This window comes from Anas acuta, unplaced genomic scaffold, assembly GCF_963932015.1.
Source record: "Anas acuta unplaced genomic scaffold, bAnaAcu1.1 SCAFFOLD_201, whole genome shotgun sequence".
NCBI classification, from domain to species: Eukaryota; Metazoa; Chordata; class Aves; order Anseriformes; family Anatidae; genus Anas; species Anas acuta.
Genome location: NW_027076205.1, coordinates 59202 through 82072, shown reverse-complemented (window position 1 = coordinate 82072; position 22871 = coordinate 59202). Strand labels below are relative to the sequence as shown.

At 63.5% G+C, this 22871-nt stretch overlaps 1 protein-coding gene across 2 annotated transcripts in view; it reads left to right on the top strand.

Moving 5' to 3' along the window:
- CPSF1 (cleavage and polyadenylation specific factor 1) overlaps positions 1–22871 on the top strand; it is a 44797-nt gene that overhangs the window by 19581 nt on the left and 2345 nt on the right. For both annotated transcript variants that reach the window (XM_068668563.1, XM_068668564.1), the window contains 14 exons: positions 2548–2754; positions 8705–8794; positions 8893–9039; positions 10530–10682; positions 10763–10879; positions 11651–11741; positions 13103–13187; positions 13865–14006; positions 15795–15947; positions 17906–18082; positions 18691–18757; positions 18861–18908; positions 20316–20468; positions 21278–21407. In XM_068668563.1, the coding sequence (XP_068524664.1) occupies positions 2548–2754; positions 8705–8794; positions 8893–9039; positions 10530–10682; positions 10763–10879; positions 11651–11741; positions 13103–13187; positions 13865–14006; positions 15795–15947; positions 17906–18082; positions 18691–18757; positions 18861–18908; positions 20316–20468; positions 21278–21407 (1760 nt within the window). The remainder of the gene's footprint in view (positions 1–2547; positions 2755–8704; positions 8795–8892; positions 9040–10529; positions 10683–10762; positions 10880–11650; positions 11742–13102; positions 13188–13864; positions 14007–15794; positions 15948–17905; positions 18083–18690; positions 18758–18860; positions 18909–20315; positions 20469–21277; positions 21408–22871) is intronic.

Here is a 22871-nt window from a genome sequence, read left to right as displayed (position 1 = left end):
CCCCCCAGTGTCCCCCCAGTTCCCCCAGTGTCCCCCAGTCATCCCAGTGTCCCCATATCCCCCTGTCCATCCATCACACATCCTCCCAGTGTCCCCCAGTCCTCCCAGTATCCCCATGTCCCCCTGTTCCCCCAGTCCCCCCATTCTCCCCAGTGTCCCCACATCCTCCCAGTCCCTCCCAGTCCCTCCCAGTCCCTCCCAGTGTCCCCGTGTCCCCCCCCAGATCTACCAGCTGCCCGAGTGGCGCCTGGTGTTCCTGGTGAAGAACTTCCCGATGGGGCAGCGGGTGCTGGTGGCCAGTGTCCCCATGGCCCCCAGTGTCCCCCCAGTGTCCCCATGGCCCCCCAGTGCCCCCCAGTGTCCCCCCAGTGTCTCCCCAGTGTCCCCCCAGTATCCCCACATCCCCCCAGTGCCCCCATATCCTCCCAGTATCCCCACATCCCCCCAGCCCCCCGGTGTCCCCATGTCCCCCAGTGTCCCCCCAGTGTCCCCCCAGTGTCCCCATGTCATCCCAGTGTCCCCCAGACCCCCTGTCCATCCATCACACATCCTCCCAGTGTCCCCCAGTCCTCCCAGTATCCCCATGTCCCCCTGTTCCCCCAGCCCCCCCATTCTCCCCAGTGTCTCCCCAGCCCCCCCAGTCCCTCCCAGTCCCTCCCAGTCCCCCCCAGTGACCCCGTGTCCCCCCCCAGATCTACCAGCTGCCCGAGTGGCGCCTGGTGTTCCTGGTGAAGAACTTCCCGATGGGGCAGCGGGTGCTGGTGGCCAGTGTCCCCATGGCCCCCCACATCCTCCCAGTCCCTCCCAGTCCCTCCCAGTCCTCCCAGTGTCCCCATGTCATCCCAGTGTCCCCATATCCCCCTGTCCATCCATCACACATCCTCCCAGTGTCCCCCCAAGTGTCCCCCAGTTCCCCCAGTGTCCCCCTGTCCCTCCTCCTTGCACATCCCCTCGGCATCCCCCATTCTCCCCAGTCCCCCCACATCCTCCCAGTCCCTCCCAGTCCCCCCCAGTGACCCCGTGTCCCCCCCCAGATCTACCAGCTGCCCGAGTGGCGCCTGGTGTTCCTGGTGAAGAACTTCCCGATGGGGCAGCGGGTGCTGGTGGGCAGTGTCCCCATGGCCCCCCAGTGTCCCCCCAGTGTCCCCATGTCCCCCAGTGTCCCCCCAGTGTCCCCCCAGTGTCCCCCCAGTGTCCCCATGACCCCCTATTATTCCCAAATCCCTCTGTCCATCCATCACACATCCTCCCAGTGTCCCCCAGTCCTCCCAGTATCCCCATGTCCCCCTGTTCCCCCAGTCCCCCCATTCTCCCCAGTATCCCCACATCCCCCCAGTGTCCTCCCAGTCCCTCCCAGTCCCCCCAGTGTCCCCATGTCCCCCAGTGTCCCCAGTGTCCCCCCAGTGTCCCCCCAGTGTCCCCCCAGTATCCCCACATCCCCCCAGTGCCCCCATATCCTCCCAGTATCCCCACATCCCCCCAGCCCCCCGGTGTCCCCATGTCCCCCCATGTCCCCCCAGCCCCCCCACATCCTCCCAGTCCCTCCCAGTCCCTCCCAGTCCCCCCAGTGTCCCCGTGTCCCCCCAGATCTACCAGCTGCCCGAGTGGCGCCTGGTGTTCCTGGTGAAGAACTTCCCGATGGGGCAGCGGGTGCTGGTGGCCAGTGTCCCCATGGCCCCCCAGTGTCCCCCCAGTCCCTCCCAGTGTCCCCCCAGTGTCTCCCAGTCCTCCCGGTGTCCCCATGTCCCCCCAGTGTCCCCATGTCCCCCCAAGTGTCCCCCAGTTCCCCCAGTGTCTCCCAGTCCTCCCGGTGTCCCCCAGCCCCCCGGTGTCCCCATGTCCCCCCAGTGTCCCCACATCCTCCCAGTCCCTCCCAGTCCCCCCAGTGTCCCCATGTCCCCCCAGATCTACCAGCTGCCCGAGTGGCGCCTGGTGTTCCTGGTGAAGAACTTCCCGATGGGGCAGCGGGTGCTGGTGGCCAGTGTCCCCATGGCCCCCCAGTGTCCCCCAGTCATCCCAGTGTCCCCCCAGTGTCCCCCCAGTGTCCCCAGTGTCCCCCCAGTATCCCCACATCCCCCCAGTGCCCCCATATCCTCCCAGTATCCCCACATCCCCCCAGCCCCCCGGTGTCCCCATGTCCCCCCAGCCCCCCCACATCCTCCCAGTCCCTCCCAGTCCCTCCCAGTCCCCCCAGTGACCCCGTGTCCCCCCCCAGATCTACCAGCTGCCCGAGTGGCGCCTGGTGTTCCTGGTGAAGAACTTCCCGATGGGGCAGCGGGTGCTGGTGGCCAGTGTCCCCATGGCCCCCCAGTGTCCCCCACATCCCCCCAGTCCCTCCCAGTCCCTCCCAGTCCTCCCAGTGTCCCCATGTCCCCCCCCAGATCTACCAGCTGCCCGAGTGGCGCCTGGTGTTCCTGGTGAAGAACTTCCCGATGGGGCAGCGGGTGCTGGTGGCCAGTGTCCCCATGGCCCCCCAGTGTCCCCCACATCCCCCCAGTCCCTCCCAGTCCCTCCCAGTCCTCCCAGTGTCCCCATGTCCCCCCCCAGATCTACCAGCTGCCCGAGTGGCGCCTGGTGTTCCTGGTGAAGAACTTCCCGATGGGGCAGCGGGTGCTGGTGGACAGCTCCTTCGGGCAGCCGGCGGCACCGGGTGAGGCCAGGAAGGAGGAGGCCACGCGCCAGGGGGAGCTGCCACTGGTCAAGGAGGTGCTGCTGGTGCCACTGGGACACCGCCACAGCCGCCCGTACCTGCTGGTGGGTGGGGGGGGATATAGGGTGGGGGGGTTGTGGGGTGGGGTCGGGGTGAGATATGGGGTCAAGGTGGGATATTGGTCCAGGGTGTGGGGCTGGGGTGGGATATGGGGTGGGATATGGGGTGGGATATGGGGTCAGGGTGTGGGGCTGGGTTAGGGTATGGGGTTAGGGTTGGGGTCAGGATGTGAGGTCAGGATGGGATATGGGGTCAAGGTGTGGGGCTGGGGTGTGGGATATGGGGTCAAGGTGGGATATGGGGGCTGGGGTGGGATATGGGGTCAGGGTGTGGGGCTGGGATGTGGGGATGGGGTGGGATATGGGGCTGGGGTGGGATATGGGGCTGGGTGTGGGGTGTGGGGTGTGGGGTGTGGGGTTGGGGTTGGGGTGGGATATGGGGTTGGGGTCGGGGTCAGGGTGCCACTGGGACACCGCCACAGCCGCCCCTACCTGCTGGTGGGTGGGGGGTATGGGGTGGGTGGGGTGGGTGTGGGGCTGGGTGTGGGGTGAGGGGATGGGATATGGAGTCAGGGTATGGGGCTGGGATGGGATATAGGGCTGGGGTGGGATATATGGGGTCAGGGTGTGGGGCTGGGATGTGGGATGTGGGGTGGGATATAGGGCTGGGGTGGGATATATGGGGTCAGGGTGTGGGGCTGGGATGTGGGATGTGGGGTGGGATATGGGGCTGGGATATGGGGTCAGGGTGGGATATGGGGCTGGGTGTGGGGCTGGGGTAGGATATGGGGCTGGGTGTGGGGTATGGGGTGAGGGGATGGGATATGGGGTCAGGATGTGGGGTTGGGGTGGGATATGGGGTCAAGGTGGGATATGGGGTCAGGGTGTGGGACTAGGGTGGGATATGGGGTTGGGGTATGGGGCTGGGGTGGGATGTGGGGCTGCATGTGGGGCTGGGACGTGGTTGCAGAGGTGTGGGGCTGGGGCTGTGCTGTGGGGCTGTGCCATGGGGCTGCGCTATGGGGACGCGCTATGGGGCCGCGCTATGGGGCTGTGCTATGGGGACGCGTTATGGGGCCGTGCTATGGGGCCGTGCTATGGGGCCGTGCTATGGGGCTGTGCTATGGGGCTGCGCTATGGGGCCGCGCTATGGGGCCGTGCTATGGGGCCGCGCTATGGGACTGTGCTATGGGGCCATGATATGAGGTCATGCTATTGGGCCGTGCTATGGGGCCGCGCTATGGGGCCGCGCTATGGGGCTACGCTATGGGGCCATGATATGAGGTCATGCTATGGGGCCGCGCTATGGGGCCGCGCTATGGGGCCATGCTGTGCTATGGGGCCATGCTGTGCTATGGGGCCGCGCTATGGGGCCGTGCTATGGGGCTGTGCTATGGGGCTGTGCTATGGGGCCGTGCTATGGGGCTGCGCTATGGGGCCATGATATGAGGTCATGCTATGGGGCTGTGCTATGGGGCCGTGCTATGGGGACGCGTTATGGGGCTGTGCTATGGGGCCGTGCTATGGGGCTGCACTATGGGGCCGTGCTATGGGGCCATGATATGAGGTCATGCTATGGGGCCGCGTTATGGGGCTGTGCTATGGCGCCGTGCTATGGGGCTGCACTATGGGGCTGTGCTATGGGGCCATGATATGAGGTCATGCTATGGGGCCGCGCTATGGGGCCGTGCTATGGGGCCATGCTATGGGGCCGCGCTATGGGGCTGTGCTATGGGGCCATGATATGATGTCGTGCTATGGGGCCGCGCTATGGGGCCGTGCTATGGGGCCGCGCTATGGGGCCGCGCTATGGGGCCGCGCTATGGGGCTGTGCTATGGGGCTGTGCTATGGGGCTGCGCTATAGGGCCGCGCTATGGGGCTGCGCTATGGGGCCGCGCTATGGGGCCGTGCTATGGGGCTGTGCTATGGGGCCGCGCTATGGGGCCATGATATGAGGTCATGCTATGGGGCTGTGCTATGGGGCTGTGCTATGGGGCCATGATATGAGGTCATGCTATGGGGCTGTGCTATGGGGCTGTGCTATGGGGCTGCGCTATGGGGCCGCGCTATGGGGCTGCGCTATGGGGCCATGATATGAGGTTGTGCTATGGGGCTGCGCTATGGGGCTGTGCTATGGGGCTGTGCTATGGGGCTGCGCTATGGGGCCGCGCTATGGGGCTGTGCTATGGGGCTGTGCTATGGGGCCATGATATGAGGTCATGCTATGGGGCCGTGCTATGGGGCCGCGCTATGGGGCTGCGCTATGGGGCCGTGCTATGGGGCCATGATATGAGGTCATGCTATGGGGCCGTGCTATGGGGCCGTGCTATGGGGCTGCGCTATGGGGCCGCGCTATGGGGCCATGATATGAGGTCATGCTATGGGGCCGCGCTATGGGGCCGCGCTATGGGGCCGTGCTATGGGGCCGTGCTATGGGGCTGTGCTATGGGGCTGCGCTATGGGGCCGCCCTATGGGGCCATGATATGAGGTCATGCTATGGGGCTGCGCTATGGGGCTGCGCTATGGGGCCATGATATGAGGTCATGCTATGGGGCCGTGCTATGGGGCCATGATATGAGGTCATGCTATGGGGCTGCGCTATGGGGCCATGATATGAGGTCATGCTATGGGGCCGCGCTATGGGGCCGCGCTATGGGGCTGCGCTATGGGGCCGTGCTATGGGGCCGCGCTATGGGGCCGCGCTATGGGGCCGTGCTATGGGGCTGCGCTATGGGGCCGCGCTATGGGGCCGTGCTATGGGGCCATGCTATGGGGCTGTGCTATGGGGCCATGCTATGGGGCTGTGCTATGGGGCCATGATATGAGGTCACGCTATGGGGCCGTGCTATGGGGCTGTGCTATGGGGCCATGATATGAGGTCACGCTATGGGGCCGCGCTATGGGGCTGCGCTATGGGGCCATGATATGAGGTCATGCTATGGGGCCGCGCTATGGGGCTGTGCTATGGGGCCGTGTTGTGGGGCTGTGCCATGGGGCCATGATATGAGGTCATGCTATGGGGCTGTGCCATGGGACTGTGCTATGGGGCCGTGTTGTGGGGCTGTGCCATGGGGCCATGATATGAGGTTGTGCCATGGGGCCGCGCTATGGGGCCGCGCTATGGGGCCATGTTATGAGGTCATGCTATGGGGCTGTGCTATGGGGCTGTGCTATGGGGCCGCGCTATGGGGCTGCACTATGGGGCCGCGCTATGGGGCCATGATATGAGGTCATGCTATGGGGCTGTGCTATGGGGCTGTGCTATGGGGCCGCGCTATGGGGCTGCACTATGGGGCTGTGCTATGGGGCCGCGCTATGGGGCTGCACTATGGGGCCGCGCTATGGGGCTGTGCTATGGGGCCATGATATGAGGTCATGCTATGGGGCCGCGCTATGGGGCTGTGCTATGGGGCCGTGTTGTGGGGCTGTGCCATGGGGCCATGATATGAGGTCATGCTATGGGGCCGCGCTATGGGGCTGCGCTATGGGGCTGCACTATGGGGCTGTGCTATGGGGCCATGATATGAGGTCATGCTATGGGGCCGCGCTATGGGGCCGTGCTATGTGGCTGTGCTATGGGGCCGCGCTATGGGGCTGTGCTATGGGGCTGTGCTATGGGGCCGCGCTATGGGGCTGCACTATGGGGCCGCGCTATGGGGCCATGATATGAGGTCATGCTATGGGGCTGTGCTATGGGGCTGTGCTATGGGGCCGCGCTATGGGGCTGCACTATGGGGCTGTGCTATGGGGCCGCGCTATGGGGCTGCACTATGGGGCCGCGCTATGGGGCTGTGCTATGGGGCCATGATATGAGGTCACGCTATGGGGCCGTGCTATGGGGCCGCGCTATGGGGCCGTGCTATGGGGCCGTGCTATGGGGCTGTGGTATGGGGCCGTGCTATGGGGCTGCGCTATGGGGCCATGATATGAGGTCATGCTATGGGGCCGCGCTATGGGGCTGCGCTATGGGGCCATGCTGTGCTATGGGGCCGCGCTATGGGGCCGCGCTATGGGGCCGCGCTATGGGGCTGCACTATGGGGCCGTGCTATGGGGCTGCGCTATGGGGCCATGATATGAGGTCATGCTATGGGGCCGCGCTATGGGGCCGTGCTATGGGGCCGTGCTATGGGGCCGTGCTATGGGGCTGTGCTATGGGGCCATGATATGAGGTCACGCTATGGGGCCGTGCTATGGGGCTGTGCTATGGGGCCATGATATGAGGTCACGCTATGGGGCCGCGCTATGGGGCTGCGCTATGGGGCCATGATATGAGGTCATGCTATGGGGCCGCGCTATGGGGCTGTGCTATGGGGCCGTGCTATGGGGCCGTGCTATGGGGCTGTGCTATGGGGCCATGATATGAGGTCACGCTATGGGGCCGCGCTATGGGGCTGCGCTATGGGGCCATGATATGAGGTCATGCTATGGGGCCGTGCTATGGGGCCGCGCTATGGGGCCATGATATGAGGTCGTGCTATGAGGCTGTGCTATGGGGCTGCGCTATGGGGCCGCGCTATGGGGCCATGCTGTGCTATGGGGCTGTGCTATGGAGCTGCGCTATGGGGCCGCGCTATGGGGCCATGATATGAGGTCATGCTATGGGGCTGTGCTATGGGGCTGTGCTATGGGGCCGTGCTATGGGGCCGCGCTATGGGGCTGCGCTATGGGGCCGTGCTATGGGGCTGTGCTATGGGGCTGTGCTATGGGGCCATGATATGAGGTCATGCTATGGGGCCGTGCTATGGGGCTGCGCTATGGGGCTGTGCTATGGGGCCGCGCTATGGGGCCGCGCTATGGGGCTGTGCTATGGGGCTGTGCTATGGGGCCGCGCTATGGGGCCGCGCTATGGGGCTGCGCTATGGGGCCATGCTGTGCTATGGGGCCGCGCTATGGGGCCATGCTGTGGGGCCGCGCTATGGGGCTGTGCTATAGGGCTGCGCTATGGGGCTGTGCTATGGGGCCATGATATGAGGTCGTGCTATGGGGCTGCGCTATGGGGCTGTGCTATGGGGCTGCGCTATGGGGCCATGATATGAGGTCATGCTATGGGGCTGCGCTATGGGGCCGCGCTATGGGGCCATGATGTGAGGTCATGCTATGGGGCTGTGCTATGGGGCCGCGCTATGGGGCCGCGCTATGGGGCCGTGCTATGGGGCTGCGCTATGGGGCCGCGCTATGGGGCCGTGCTATGGGGCTGCGCTATGGGGCCGCGCTATGGGGCCGTGCTATGGGGCCGTGCTATGGGGCTGTGCTATGGGGCTGTGCTATGGGGCTGTGCTATGGGGCCATGATATGAGGTTGTGCCATGGGGCCGTGCTATGGGGCCGTGCTATGGGGCTGCGCTATGGGGCCGTGCTATGGGGCCGCGCTATGGGGCCGCACTATGGGGCCGTGCTATGGGGCTGCGCTATGGGGCCGCGCTATGGGGCTGCGCTATGGGGCCGCGCTATGGGGCCATGATATGAGGTCATGCTATGGGGCCGCGCTATGGGGCCGCGCTATGGGGCTGTGCTATGGGGCCGCGCTATGGGGCTGTGCTATGGGGCCATGATATGAGGTCATGCTATGGGGCTGCACTATGGGGCCGCGCTATGGGGCCATGATATGAGATCATGCTATGGGGCTGCGCTATGGGGCTGCGCTATGGGGCCGCGCTATGGGGCTGTGCTATGGGGCCGTGCTATGGGGCCGTGCTATGGGACTGTGCTATGGGGCCGTGCTATGGGGCTGTGCTATGGGGCCATGATATGAGGTCATGCTATGGGGCCACGCTATGGGGCTGTGCTATGGGGCCGTGCTATGGGGCCGTGCTATGGGGCCGCGCTATGGGGCCGTGCTATGGGGCCGCGCTATGGGGCCGCGCTATGGGGCTGGCCGTGCTATGGGGCTGTGCTATGGGGCCATGATATGAGGTCACGCTATGGGGCCGCGCTATGGGGCCGCGCTATGGGGCCGCGCTATGGGGCCGCGCTGACCCCCTCCCCACCGCCAGGTGCACGTGGACCAGGAGCTGCTGATCTACGAAGCCTTCAGCCACGACTCCCAGCTGGGGCAGAGCAACCTCAAAGTGCGCTTCAAAAAGGTGAGGGGGGGTCCCGGGGGGGTCCCGGGGGTCCCGGGGGGGTCCATGGGGTCCCGGGGGGCCCCGCGCCCCCCACCCCAACCCCACCCCCCCCCCAGGTGCCCCACAACATCAATTTCCGCGAGCGGAAGCCGAAGCCGTCCAAGAAGAAGCCGGAGAGCGCGGGGGGCGCCGAGGAGCCGGGGGGGCCGCGGGGCCGCGTGGCCAGGTTCCGCTACTTCGAGGACATCTACGGCTACTCGGGGGTGAGATTTTTTGGGGGGGGGGCACCCCAATATTTGGGGACATCCCTCAAGGTCTGGGGACACCCAGCCATCATCATCGTCATCAATGTGGGGGCCCCCCCAATCAATGTGGGGACCCCCCCCCTAAATTTGAGGACCCTTTCCCATCAATCTCGGGGTCCTCCCATCAATAGGGACCCCCCCAAAAAAAAATAGGGGACCCCACCCATCAATTTCAGGATCCCTCAATCAATTTGGGGATCCCCCCTAAATTTGAGGACCCTTTCCCATCAATTTTGGGGTCCCCCCATTAATAGGGACCCCCCGAAAAAAAATTGGGGACCCCACTCATCAATTTTAGGATCCCCTCATCAACTTGGGACCCCCCCCAAAAAATTTGGGGGCTCTTCCCCATCAATTTCAGGATCCCCCCATCAACTTGGGGACCCCCCCCAAAAAATCTGGGGACCCCACCCATCAATTTCAGGGTCCCCTCATTAACTTGGGGACCCCCCCTAAATTTGGGGACCTCCCCCATCAATTTCAGGACCCCCCCTAAATTTGAGGACTGTTAACCATCAATCTCGGGGTCCCCCCATTAACGTAGGGACCCCCCCAAAAAAAATTTGGGGACCCCACCCATCAATTTCAGGGTCCCCCAATCAATGTGGGGACCTCTTCTAAATTTGGGGACCCTATCTCATCACTTTCAGGACCCCCCCAATCAATTTGGGGACACCCCCCTAAATCTGGAGACCCCCCCATCAATTTCAGGCCCCCCCCCATCAACCTCCAGCCCCCCCCATCAACCTCCAGCCCCCCCCAATCCATCTGGGGACCCCCCAAATCCACGTAGGGCCCTCCCCCAGACCTGCGGCCACCTCCCCAGTTTTAGGGCCACCTCCCCCAGATTTGGGTCCACCTCCCCCAAATTTGGGACCACCCCCCCAGATTTGGGTCCACCTCCCCCAAATTTTGGACCACCCCCCCAGATTTCAGACCCCCCCCAATCCATCTGGGACTCCCCAAATCCACGTAGGGCCCTCCCCCAGACCTGGGGCCACCCCCTCCAGTTTTAGGGCCACCTCCCCAGATTTGTGGCCACCCCCTTCAGTTTTAGGTCCACCTCCCCCAAATTTGGGACCACCCCCCAGATTTCGGACCCCCCCCATCAACCTCCCGCCCCCCCAATCCATTTGGGGACCCCCCAAATCCACGTAGGGCCCTCCCCAAGACCTGGGGCCACCTCCCCAGTTTTAGAGCCACCTCCCCCAGTTTTAGGTCCACCTCCCCCAAATTTAGGGCCACGTCCCCCAAATTTGGGACCACCCCCCCAGATTTCGGACCCCCCCCAATCCATCTGGGGACCCCCCAAATGCACATAGGGCCCTCCCCCAGACCTGTGGCTGCCTCCCCAGTTTTAGGGCCACCTCCCCCAGTTTTGGGGCCACCCCCCCGAGATTTCGCCCCCCCCCCTTGCTAACCATCTCCCCCCCCCCAAAAAAAAACAGGTGTTCATCTGCGGCCCCTCCCCTCACTGGCTGCTGGTGACGGCGCGGGGGGCGCTGCGCCTGCACCCCATGACCATCGACGGCCCCGTGGAGTCCTTCGCCCCCTTCCACAACGTCAACTGCCCCAAGGGCTTCCTCTACTTCAACCGCCAGGTGGGTGGGGGTCCCGGGGGGGTTTGGGGGGGTCCCGGGGGTGTCCCCGTGTCCCCTCAATGTGACGGTGACCCCCCCAGGGGGAGCTGCGCATCAGCGTCCTGCCCGCCTACCTGTCCTACGACGCGCCCTGGCCCGTGCGCAAAATCCCGCTGCGCTGCACCGCGCACTACGTGGCCTACCACGTCGAGTCCAAGGTACCGTGGCCCTAAATGTGTCCCTAAATGTGTCCCTAAATGTGTCCCCAAATTGTGTCCCCAAAATGTGTCCCGCATCCCCAAATCGTGGCCCCGAACCACGTCCCCAAACCGTGTCCCCAAACTGCGCTGCACCGCGCACTACGTGGCATACCACATCGAGTCCAAGGTACCACACCCCAAAACGTGTCCCTAAATGTGTCCCCAAACTGTGTCCCCAAATCGTGTCCCTAAAAACTGTGGCCCCAAACTGTGTCCCCAAAACGTGTCCCGCATCCCCAAACTGTGACCCCAAACCACATCTCCAAACCGCGTCCCCAAACTGCGCTGCACCACGCACTACGTGGCCTACCACATCGAGTCCAAGGTACCGTGGCCCTAAATGTGTCCCCAAAATGTGTCCCTAAATGTGTCCCCAAACCGTGTCCCTAAAAATTGTGTCCCCAAACCGCGTCCCGCATCCCCAAACCGTGTCCCCAAAGCGTGTCTCCAAACCGTGTCCCCAAACCACGTCCCGCATCCCCAAACCACGGCCCCAAACCACAGCCCCAAACTGTGTCCCCAAACTGCGTCCCTAAACTGTGTCCCTAAACTGTGTCCCTAAACTGTGTCCCCAAACCGTGTCCCCAAACCGCGTCTCCAAACCGTGTCCCCAAACTGCGCTGCACCGCGCACTACATGGCCTACCACGTCGAGTCCAAGGTACCGTGGCCCTAAATGTGTCCCCAAAATGTGTCCCCAAACGGTGTCCCCAAACCGTGTCCCCCTCAGGTGTACGCCGTGGCCACCAGCGTCATCAACCCCTGCACGCGCATCCCCCGCATGACCGGGGAGGAGAAGGAGTTCGAGAGCATCGAGCGCGGTGAGCCCGGCAGCCCCAAAATAGGGTCACCCCAAATGGTGCCAGCCTGGTGGCCCCAAATGGTGGCAGCCCGGTGTCCCCAAATGGTGCCACCCCTGTGTCCCCAAATGGTGGCAGCCCGGTGTCCCCAAATGGTGGCAGCCCGGTGACCCCAAATGGTGGCAGCCTGGTGGCCCCAAATGGTGCCATCCCCAAGACCCCAAATGGTGCCAACCCCGTGACCCCAAATGGTGCCATCCCGGTGTCCCCAAATGGTGGCAGCCTGGTGACCCCAAATGGTGCCAGCCTGGTGGCCCCAAATGGTGCCATCCCCGTGTCCCCAAATGGTGGCAGCCCGGTGACCCCAAATGGTGCCAGCCCAGTGACCTCAAATGGTGGCAGCCTGGTGTCCCCAAATAGTGCCAGCCTGGTGACCCCAAATGGTGGCAGCCTGGTGTCCCCAAATGGTGGCAGCCTGGTAACCCCAAATGATGGCAGCCTGGTGTCCCCAAATGGTGCCAACCCTGTGTCCCCAAATGGTGCCAACCCTGTGTCCCCATATGGTGCCACCCCCGAGTCCCTTACGTGGCACCATCCCCGTGTCCCCATGTGGTGCCATGCTGTCCCCGTGTCCCCATATGGCACCATCCTGGTGTCCCCATATGGCACTCTCTTGTCCCCACGCAGTGTCATCCCAATGCCCCTATATGGCACCATCCCAGTGTCCCCATATGGCACTATCTTGTCCCCACACAGTGCCATCCCAGTGTCCCTACAAAGTGCCATCCTGGTGTCCCCATATTGCACTGTCTTGTTGTCCCCACACAGTGCCATCCCAATGTCCCCACGTGGCACTATCTTGTCCCCATATGGCACCATCCTGGTGTTCCTATATGGCACTGTCCTGATGTCCCTACACAGTGCCGTCCCCGTGTCCCCTCATGGTGCCATCCCAATGTCCCCACATGTCACCATCCCAATGTCCCCATGCAGCACCATCCCCATGTCCCCAAATGCTGCCATCCCTGTGTCCCCACGTGATGCCATGCTGTCCCAATGTCCCCATATGGCACCATCTCCGTGTCCCCATGCAGTGCCATCCCAGTGTTCCCATATGCCACCATCCCATTGACCCCATATGGCACTATCTTGATGTCCCCACGTGGTGCCATCCCAGTGTCCCCATGTGCCACCATCCCGGTGTCCCCATATGGCCCCATCCCAGTGCCCCCCCATGGCCCCATCCTGGTGACCCCACACAGCTCCATCCCACTGCCCCACGCACCCGGTGTACCCCGTGTCCCCATCCTGGTGTCCCCCCGTGTCCCCGTCCGACGTCCCCACGGTGCCACCCCGTGTCCTGCTGTGTCCCCCCCCCCCAGACGAGCGCTACATCCACCCGCAGCAGGAGGCCTTCTCCATCCAGCTCATCTCCCCCGTCAGCTGGGAGACCATCCCCAACACCAGGTCAGCGCCCCAAATCCCCCAAACCCACCCCAAATCTGCCAATCCCACCCCAAAACCCTTAAACCCACCCAAACCCAACCCAAACCTCCTAAACCCACGCCAAACCCAACCCATACCCAACCCAAACCCCACCAAACCCCCCAAACCCACCACAAACCCACTAAACCCCCCTAAACCCACCCCAAACCCCTTAAAACCTCCCCAAACCCACTCCAAGCCCCCTTTAAATCACCCCAAAGCCCCCAAACCCACCCAAACCCCCCGTAACTCACCCCAAACCCACCCCAAACCCCCCCAACCCCCCCTAAACCCGCCAAAGCCCACCCCAATCCCCCAAATCCACCCCAAACCTCCCCCAAGCCCCCCCAAAACCCCAAACCCCCCCACTTCCCCTCCAAACCCACCCCAAACCCCCTAAACCCCCTTTAACCCCCCCAAACCCACCCCAAACCCCCTAAACCCACCCCAAACCCACTCCAAACCCACCAAAACTCCCCCCCAAACCCTCCCCAAAGACCCCCAAGCCCCCCCAAACCCACCCCAAACCCCCTAAACCCCCTAAACCCACCCCAAACCCCCCCAAACCCACCCCAAACCCACCCCAAACCCCTCCAACCCCTCCCAAACCCCCCCAAAACCCCCCCAAACCCACCCCAAACGCCCCCACCCCCCCCCAGGATCGATCTGGAGGAGTGGGAGCACGTCACCTGCATGAAGACCGTGTCCCTCAAGAGCGAGGAGACGGTGTCGGGGCTGAAGGGCTACATCGCCGTGGGCACCTGCCTCATGCAGGGCGAGGAGGTCACCTGCCGCGGCAGGGTGCGCACTGGGGGCACTGGGGGGGCACTGGGGGGACACTGGGGGGTCATGGGGGGTCACCGGGGGGTTAAAAGGGGATACCGGGGGGGTCACTGGGGACACTGGGGGGTTACTGGGGGGGCACTGGGGGGCACTGGGGGGTAACGGGGTCAGAGTGGGCACTGGGGGGACACTGGGGGACACCAGGGGGTTACTGGGGGACTTCGGGGGATACCTGGGGGACACCGGGGTGTCATGGGGGGACGCCGGGGAGACACTGGGGGACACTGGGGGGTCACCAGGGGGGTCACAGGGGGACACTGGGGGGACAACGGGGGGCACTGGGGGTCACCGGGGGGTTATAGGGGGGTCACCGGGGGACACCAGGGGGCACTGGGGGTCATGGGGGGTCACCGGGGGGTTAGTGGGGGGTTATAGGGGGTTCACAGGGGGGTCACCGGGGGACACCCGGGGACACTGGAGGGTCACCGGGGGACACCGGGGGGTCACTGGGGGACACCAGGGGGCACTGGGGGGATACTGGGAGGTCACAGGGGGCACTGGGGGGACACTGGGGGGCACTGGGGGTCATGGGGGGTCACCGGGGGGTTAAAAGGGGATACCGGGGGGGTCACTGGGGACACCGGGGGCACCGGGGGGTTACTGGGGGGGCACTGGGGGGATACTGGGGGGCACTGGGGGGATACTGGGAGGTCACAGGGGGCACTGGGGGGGCACTGGGGGGCACTGGGGGGTTACTGGGGGGCACCGGGGGGTCATGGGGGGTCACCGGGGGGTTAAAAGGGGATACCGGGGGGGTCACCGGGGGCACTGGGGGGGCACTGGGGGGTTACTGGGGGGGCACTGGGGGGATACTGGGGGGCACTGGGGGTCATGGGGGGTCACCGGGGGGTTAAAAGGGGATACCGGGGGGGTCACTGGGGACACCAGGGGCACCAGGGGGCACTGGGGGGGTTACTGGGGGGATACTGGGGGGCACTGGGGGGATACTGAGAGGTCACAGGGGGCACTGGGGGGGCACTGGGGGACACCGGGGGTCACAGGGGAGTCACCGGGGGACACTGGGGGGTCACAGAGGGTCACTGGGGGGACACCAGGGGGACACAGGGGGACACTGGGGGGTCACCAGGGGCACAGGGGGGTCACGGGGGGACATTGGGGGGACACCAGAGGGCACTGGGGGTTCATGGGGGGGGTCACAGGGGGGTCACAGGGGTCACTGGGGGACACCGGGGGTCACCAGGGGTCACTGGGGGATCACCGGGGGGACATTGGGGGGACACCGGAGGGAACTGGGGGTCATGGGGGGTCACCGGGGGGACACTGGGGGGTCACCAGGGGCACAGGGGGGTCACGGGGGGACATTGGGGGGACACCAGAGGGCACTGGGGGTTCATGGGGGGGGTCACAGGGGGGTCACAGGGGTCACTGGGGGACACCGGGGGTCACCAGGGGTCACTGGGGGATCACCGGGGGGACATTGGGGGGACACCGGAGGGAACTGGGGGTCATGGGGGGTCACCGGGGGGTTATAGGGGGGTCACCGGGGGGTTATAGGGGGGTCACTAGGGGATCACCAGGGGACACTGGGGGTCACAGGGGGGACACCGAGGGGTCACTGGGGGACACCAGGGGACACTGGGGGATACCGGGGGTCACCGGGGGGACACTGGGAGACATTGGGGGGTCACTGGGGGACACCAGGGGATCACCGGGGTGTCATGGGGGGACACCGGGGGGGGTCATGGGGGGGTTATGGGGTGTGAGCGTCTGTTTCGGGGTGCCCAGATCCTGATCATGGACATCATCGAGGTGGTGCCGGAGCCGGGGCAGCCGCTGACCAAGAACAAGTTCAAGGTGCTGTACGAGAAGGAGCAGAAGGGCCCCGTCACCGCCCTGTGCCACTGCAACGGGTACCTCGTGTCTGCCATCGGGCAGAAGGTGGGGGCCTGGGGGGGCTGGGGGGGTTATGGGGTGGGTTATGGGGTGGGGGGTGTGATATGGGGACGTGGGGATGTGATATGGGGATGTGGGGAGACTGGGATAACTGGGGATATGGGGTCATGGGGATATGGGGATAGGGGGATGTGGGGACATGGGGACATGGGGACATGATAATGGGGATATGGGGATACTGGGATAACTGGGGATATGGGGTCATGGGGATATGGGGATAGGGGGATGTGGGGACATGGGGATATGGGGGTATGGGGATATGGGGACATGGGGACATGATATGGGGATGTGGGGTATGGGGACAGGGGGATATGGGGATAGGGGGATATGGGAATAGGTGGATAGGGGGATGTGGGGACATGGGGATATGGGGACATGATAATGGGGATATGGGGATACTGGGATAACTGGGGATATGGGGTCATGGGGATATAGGGACATGGGGATTTGGGGACATGGGGATATGGGGACATTATGGGGATAGGGGGACATTATATGGGGACATTATGGGGACAGGGGGATAGGGGGATATGGGGACATTATGGGGATATGGGGTCATGGGGATATGGAGATATGGGATATGGGGATATAGGATAGGGGATACAGGATAGGGGATATGGGGATAGGGGGATGTGGGGACATGGGGATATGGGGACAGGGGGATATGGGGACATGATAATGGGGATATGGGGACAGGGGGACATTATGGGGATACTGGGATAACTGGGGATATGGGGACAGGGGGACATGGGATATGGGGACATTATGGGGATACTGGGATAACTGGGGATATGGGGTCATGGGGATATAGGGATATGGGGATTTGGGGACATGGGGATATAGGGATAGGGGGATATGGGGACATTATGGGGATTCTGGGATTACTGGGGACATGGGGATATGGGGACATTATGGGGATATGGGGATACTAGGATAACTGGGGATATGGGGTCATGGGGACATGGGGTATGGGGATATGGGGACATAATGGGGATATGGGGACATTATATGGGGACAGGGGGATGTGGGGATATGGGGATATGGGGACAGGGGGACATGGGATATGGGGACATAGGGATATGGGGACATGGGGATACTGGGATAACTGGGGATATGGGGACAGGGGGATATGGGGATATGGGGACATTATGGGGATATGGGGACATTATATGGGGACAGGGGGATGTGGGGATATGGGGATATGGGATATGGGGATAGGGGGATATGGGGACGGGGGGATATGGGGACGGGGATATGGGGTTTGGGGATATGTGGACATGGGGACAGGGGGATAGGGGAATATGGGGACATTCTGGGAACAGGGGGACATGGGAATATTGGGACATGGGGACATGTGGATATGGGGACAGGGGGATATGGGGACTTTATGGGGATGTTATAGGGACATTATGGGGACGTTATAGGGACATTATGGGGATATGGGGACGTTATGGGGACATGGAGACACAGGGACAAGGACACACCACCAGCAGTGGGACCGAGTCACACCCCAACCCCCCGACGACCCCCCCTGCCCTCCATTAACCCCAATTCCCCCCCCTGCCCCCCATTAACCCCCGTCCCCCCCCCACCCCACAGACAGGGGGATATGGGGACATTATGGGGATAGGGAGATACTGGGATAACTGGGGATGTGGGGATATGGGGACATGGGGATATGGGGACTTTATGGGGATGTTATAGGGACATTATGGCGATGTTATAGGGACATTATGGGGACGTTATAGGGACATTATGGGGATATGGGGACATTCTGGGGACATGGAGACACAGGGACAGCCAGCAGCGGGACCGAGTCACACCCCTAACCCCGACGACCCCCCCTGCCCCAATTACCCCCCATTAACCCCCCATTTCCCCCATTAACCCCCCATTTCCCCCCATTCCCCCCATTTCCCCCATTAACCCCCCGTACCCCGCAGATCTTCCTGTGGAGCCTGAAGGACCACGAGCTGACGGGCATGGCGTTCATCGACACGCAGCTCTACATCCACCAGATGATCAGCGTCAAGAACTTCATCCTGGCCGCAGACCTCATGAAGAGCATCTCCCTGCTGCGCTACCAGGAGGACAGCAAGACCCTGTCCCTCGTCAGCAGGGTGGGGACGCGGGGACACCTGGGGACATGGGGGGGGACGTGGGGACACATAGGGACACGTAGAGACACGTGGGGACATGTGGGGACACGTGGGGACATCCCCACTGTCCTGGGGGATGTGGGAGCCTGGGGGTGTCCCCCGGGCATTGTGGGGGGCTTGGGGACATGGGGACACTTCTGTGCCACCTTGGGGACATGGGGACACCTCTCTCCTGCCCTGGGGGACGTGGGGATATGGGGACACTTCTGTGCTACCCTGGGGACATGGGGACTTGGGGACACCTCCCTACTGACCTGGGGGACATGGGGACATGGGGACACCTCCCTCCTGCCTTGGGGGACCTGGGGACATGGGGACACTTTTATGCCACCCTGGGGACATGGGGACATGGGGACACCTCCCTCCTGCCCCAGGGGACTTGGGGACAGGGTGACACTTCCCTCCTGCCTTGGGGGACCTGGGGATGTGGGGACACTTCTGTGCCACCATGGGGTCATGGGAACCTGGGGACACTTCTATGCCACCCTGGGGGACTTGGGGACGTGGTGACACCTCCCCGCCACCCCTTGGGGACACGTTGTCCCCCGCTGAGGGTGTCCCCTGTGCAGGACGCCAAGCCGCTGGAGGTGTACAGCGTGGACTTCATGGTGGACAGCACCCAGCTGGGCTTCCTGGGTGCGTGTCCCCTCCTGTCCCCGTCCCTGTCCCCGTCCCTGTCCCCTCGGTGTCCCCACGGTGTCCCTTTGTCCCCGTCACGCCGCTCTCTGTCCTTCCGCAGTGTCCGACCGCGACCGCAACCTCCTGGTCTACATGTACCTGCCCGAGGGTGAGTCATGGGGACATGGACATGTCCCCTGTCCCTGTCCCTGTCCCTGTCCCTTGTCCTTGTCCCTTATCACTGTCCCTTGTCCCTTAACCCTTTTCCTTGTCCCTTACCCTTGTCCCTGATCTCTGTCCCTTATCCCTTATCCCTTATCACTGTCCCTTGTCCCTTGTCCCTTGTCCCTTTTCCTTGTCCCTTACCCCTTACCACTGTCCCTTGTCCCTTATCCTTGTCCCTTATCCTTGTCCCTTATCCCCATCCCTTGTCCTTTGTCCTTATCCTTGTCCCTTATCCCTGTCCCCTTGTCCCTGTCCCTTGTCCCTTGTCCCTTATCCTTGTCCCTTGTCCCTTATCCCCGTCCCTGTCCCTGTCCCCTGTCCCTTATCCCTGTCCCTTATCCCTGTCCCTTGTCCCTTGTCCCTTGTCCCTTATCCCTTATCCTTGTCCCTGTCCCTTATCCCTTATCACTGTCCCTTATCCCTGTCCCCTGTCCCTTCTCCCTTGTCACTTGTCCCTGTCCCTTATCCCTGTCCCTATCCCTTGTCCCTTTTCCTTGTCCCTTATCCCTGTCCCTTATCCCTTGTCACTTGTCCCTTGTCCCTTATCCCTTATCCCATGTCCCTGTCCCTTATCCCTGTCCCTTGTCCCTTGTCCCTGTCCCTTGTCCCTTATCCCTGTCCCTTATCCCTTATCCCTGTCCCTTGTCCCTTATCCTTGTCCCTGTCCCTTGTCTCTTGTCCCTTATCCCTTATCCCTCTCCCTTATCCTTTATCCCTGTCCCCTGTCCCTTATCCCTGTCCTTTGTCCTTGTCCCTTATCCCTATTCCTTGTGCCTTGTCCCTGTCCCTGTCCCTTGTTCCTTGTCCCTTATCCCTCATCCCTTATCCTTGTCCCTTGTCCCTTATCCCTTATCCCTGTCCCTTGTCCCTGTCCCTTGTCCCTTGTCCCTTGTCCCTTGTCCCTGTCCCTTATCCCTTATCCCTTATCCCTTATCCCTTATCCCTGTCCCTTATCCTTGTCCCTTATCCTTGTCCCTTATCTCTATCCCTTGTCCCTTATCTCTATCCCTTATCCCTTATCCCTGTCCCTTGTCCCTGTCCCCTGTCCCTTGTCCCTTATCCTTGTCCCTTGTCCCTGTCCCTATCCCTTGTTCCTTGTCCCTTATCCCCATCCCTTGTCCTTTGTCCTTATCCTTGTCCCTTATCCCTGTCCCCTTGTCCCTGCCCCTTGTCCCTTATCCCTTATCACTGTCCCTTGTCCCTTATCCCTATCTCTTGTCCTTGTCACTTGTCCCTTATCCCTTCTCCCTTATCCCTGTCCCTTCTCCCTTTTCACTTGTCCCTTCTCCCTTCTCACTGTCCCTGTCCCTTGTCCCTTACCCCTGTCCCTGTCCCCACGGTGCCCCCCCAGCCAAGGAGAGTTTTGGGGGCATGCGCTTGCTGCGCCGCGCCGACTTCCACGTGGGCGCCCACGTCAACACCTTCTGGCGCACCCCCTGCCGCGGCGCCACCGACGGCGTCAAGAAGGCCAGCGCCTGGGAGCAGAAGCACATCACCTGGTTCGGTACGGGGGGGACACGGGGGGACACGGGGGGGACAGGGGGGGACACGGGGGGGACACAAGAGGGTCACAGGGGGGACACTGGGGTGGTCCCCGTAACGCGCACCCTTCCCCTGTGCCCCAATTTGCGCCCCCTCTCCATGTCCCCAACCTCGTGTCACCTCATTCTGTGTCACCACCCCCTCTGCTGTCCCCAAACACACTGGGGGGGGACACGTTGGGACAGGGGGGGACACGGGGAGGGACACAGGGGGGCACCGGGGTGCTCCCCGTAACGCGCACCCTTCCCCTGTGCCCCAATTTGCGCCCCCTCTCCGTGTCCCCAACCTTTTGTCACCTCATTTTGTGTCACCACCCCCTCTCCTGTCCCCAAACGCACTGGGGGGGGACACAGGGGGACACGGGGGGGACAGGGGGGGACACGGGGAGGGACATGGGGGGGCACCAGGGTGCTCCCCGTAACGCGCACCCTTCCCTTGTGCCCCAATTCGCACCCCCTCTCCATGTCCCCAACCTTTTGTCACCTCATTCTGTGTCACCACCCCCCCTCCTGTCCCCAAACGCACTGGGGGGGGACCCAGGGGGACACGGGGGGGGACAGGGGGGGACACGGGGGGGTCACAGGGGGGCACCGGGGTGCTCCCCGTAACGCGCGCCCTTCCCCTGTGCCCCCAATTTGCGCCCCCTCTCCATGTCCCCAACCTTTTGTCACCTCATTCTGTGTCACCACCCCCCCTGCTGTCCCCAAACTCACTGGGGGTGCTGGGGTGACCCCCCCGACCCCCCCCCTGACCCCATAAACCCCCCCCCAGCCACGCTGGACGGCGGCATCGGGCTGCTGCTGCCCATGCAGGAGAAGACGTACCGGCGGCTGCTGATGCTGCAGAACGCCCTCACCACCATGCTGCCGCACCACGCCGGCCTCAACCCCCGCGCCTTCAGGTGAACGGCGGCCCCAAACTGTCCCCGAGGTCCCCAAACTGTCCCCAAGTCCCCAACGTGTCAGCGGGGTCCCCAGCGTGTCAGCAGGGTCCTCAATGTGGTGTCCCTGGGGTCCCCAGCGCATCCTCGGGGTCCCCGACAAGTCCCCGGGGTCCCCAACAAGTCCACAGGGTCCCCAACCTGTCCCCAGGGTCCCCAACGTGTCACCAGGTTCCCCAAACTGTCACCGGGGTCCCCAACGTGTCACCAAGGTCCCCAGCGTGTCACTGGGGTCCCCAGCGCATCGCTGGGGTACTCAATGTGGTGTCCCTGGGGTCCCCAGCACATCCCCGGGGTCTCCAATGCATCCTCAGGGTCCCCAGCACATCCCCGGGGTCCCCAAACTGTCCCCGAGGTCCCCAAACTGTCCCCAAGTCCCCAACCTGTCACCGGGGTCCCCAGTGTGTCACCGGGGTACCCAAAGTGTCAGCGGGGTCCTCAATGTGGTGTCCCTGGGGTCCCCAGCGCATCCTCGGGTTCCCCGACAAGTCCACGGGGTCCCCAACCTGTCCCCAGGGTCCCCAACCTGTCCCCGGCGTCCCCAAACTGTCCCCGAGGTCCCCAACCTGTCACCGGGGTCCCCAGTGTGTCACCGGGGTACCCAAAGTGTCAGCGGGGTCCTCAATGTGGTGTCCCTGGGGTCCCCAGCACATCCCCGGGGTCCCCATGGTTCCCAACGTGTCCCCAGGGTCCCCAATGCATCCTCGGGGTCCACAACATGTCCCCGAGGTCCCCAACAAGTCCATGGGGTCCCCAACGTGTCACCAGGGTCCCCAACCTGTCCCCAGGGTCCCCAAACTGTCCCCGGGGTCCCCAGCGTGTCACCAGGGTCCTCAATGTGGTGTCCCTGGGGTCACCAGCACATCCCCAGGGCCCCCATAGTCCCAACCTGTCCCCAGGATCCCCAACCTGTCCCTGGGGTCCCCAACGTGTCACCAGGGTCCCCAAACTGTCCCCGGGGTCCCCAACGTGTCAGCGGGGTACCCAAAGTGTCAGCGGGGTACCCAAAGTGTCAGCGGGGTCCTCAATGTGGTGTCCCTGGGTTCCCCAGCGCATCCTCGGGGTCCCCGACAAGTCCACGGGGTTCCCAACAAGTCCCCAGGGTCCCCAACCTGTCCCCAGGGTCCCCAACGTGTCACCAGGTTCCCCAAACTGTCACCGGGGTCCCCAACGTGTCACCCGGGGTCCCCAAACTGTCACCGGGGTCCCCAGTGTATCGCTGGGGTACTCAATGTGGTGTCCCTGGGGTCCCCCACACATCCCTGGGGTCTCCAATGCATCCTCAGGGTCCCCAGCACATCCCCGGGGTCCCCAACCTGTCCCCAGGGTCCCCAATGTGTCACCGGGGTCCCCAAACTGTCACCAGGGTCCCCAGCGCATCGCTGGGGTCCCCAGTGTGGTGTCCCTGGGGTCCCCAGCACATCC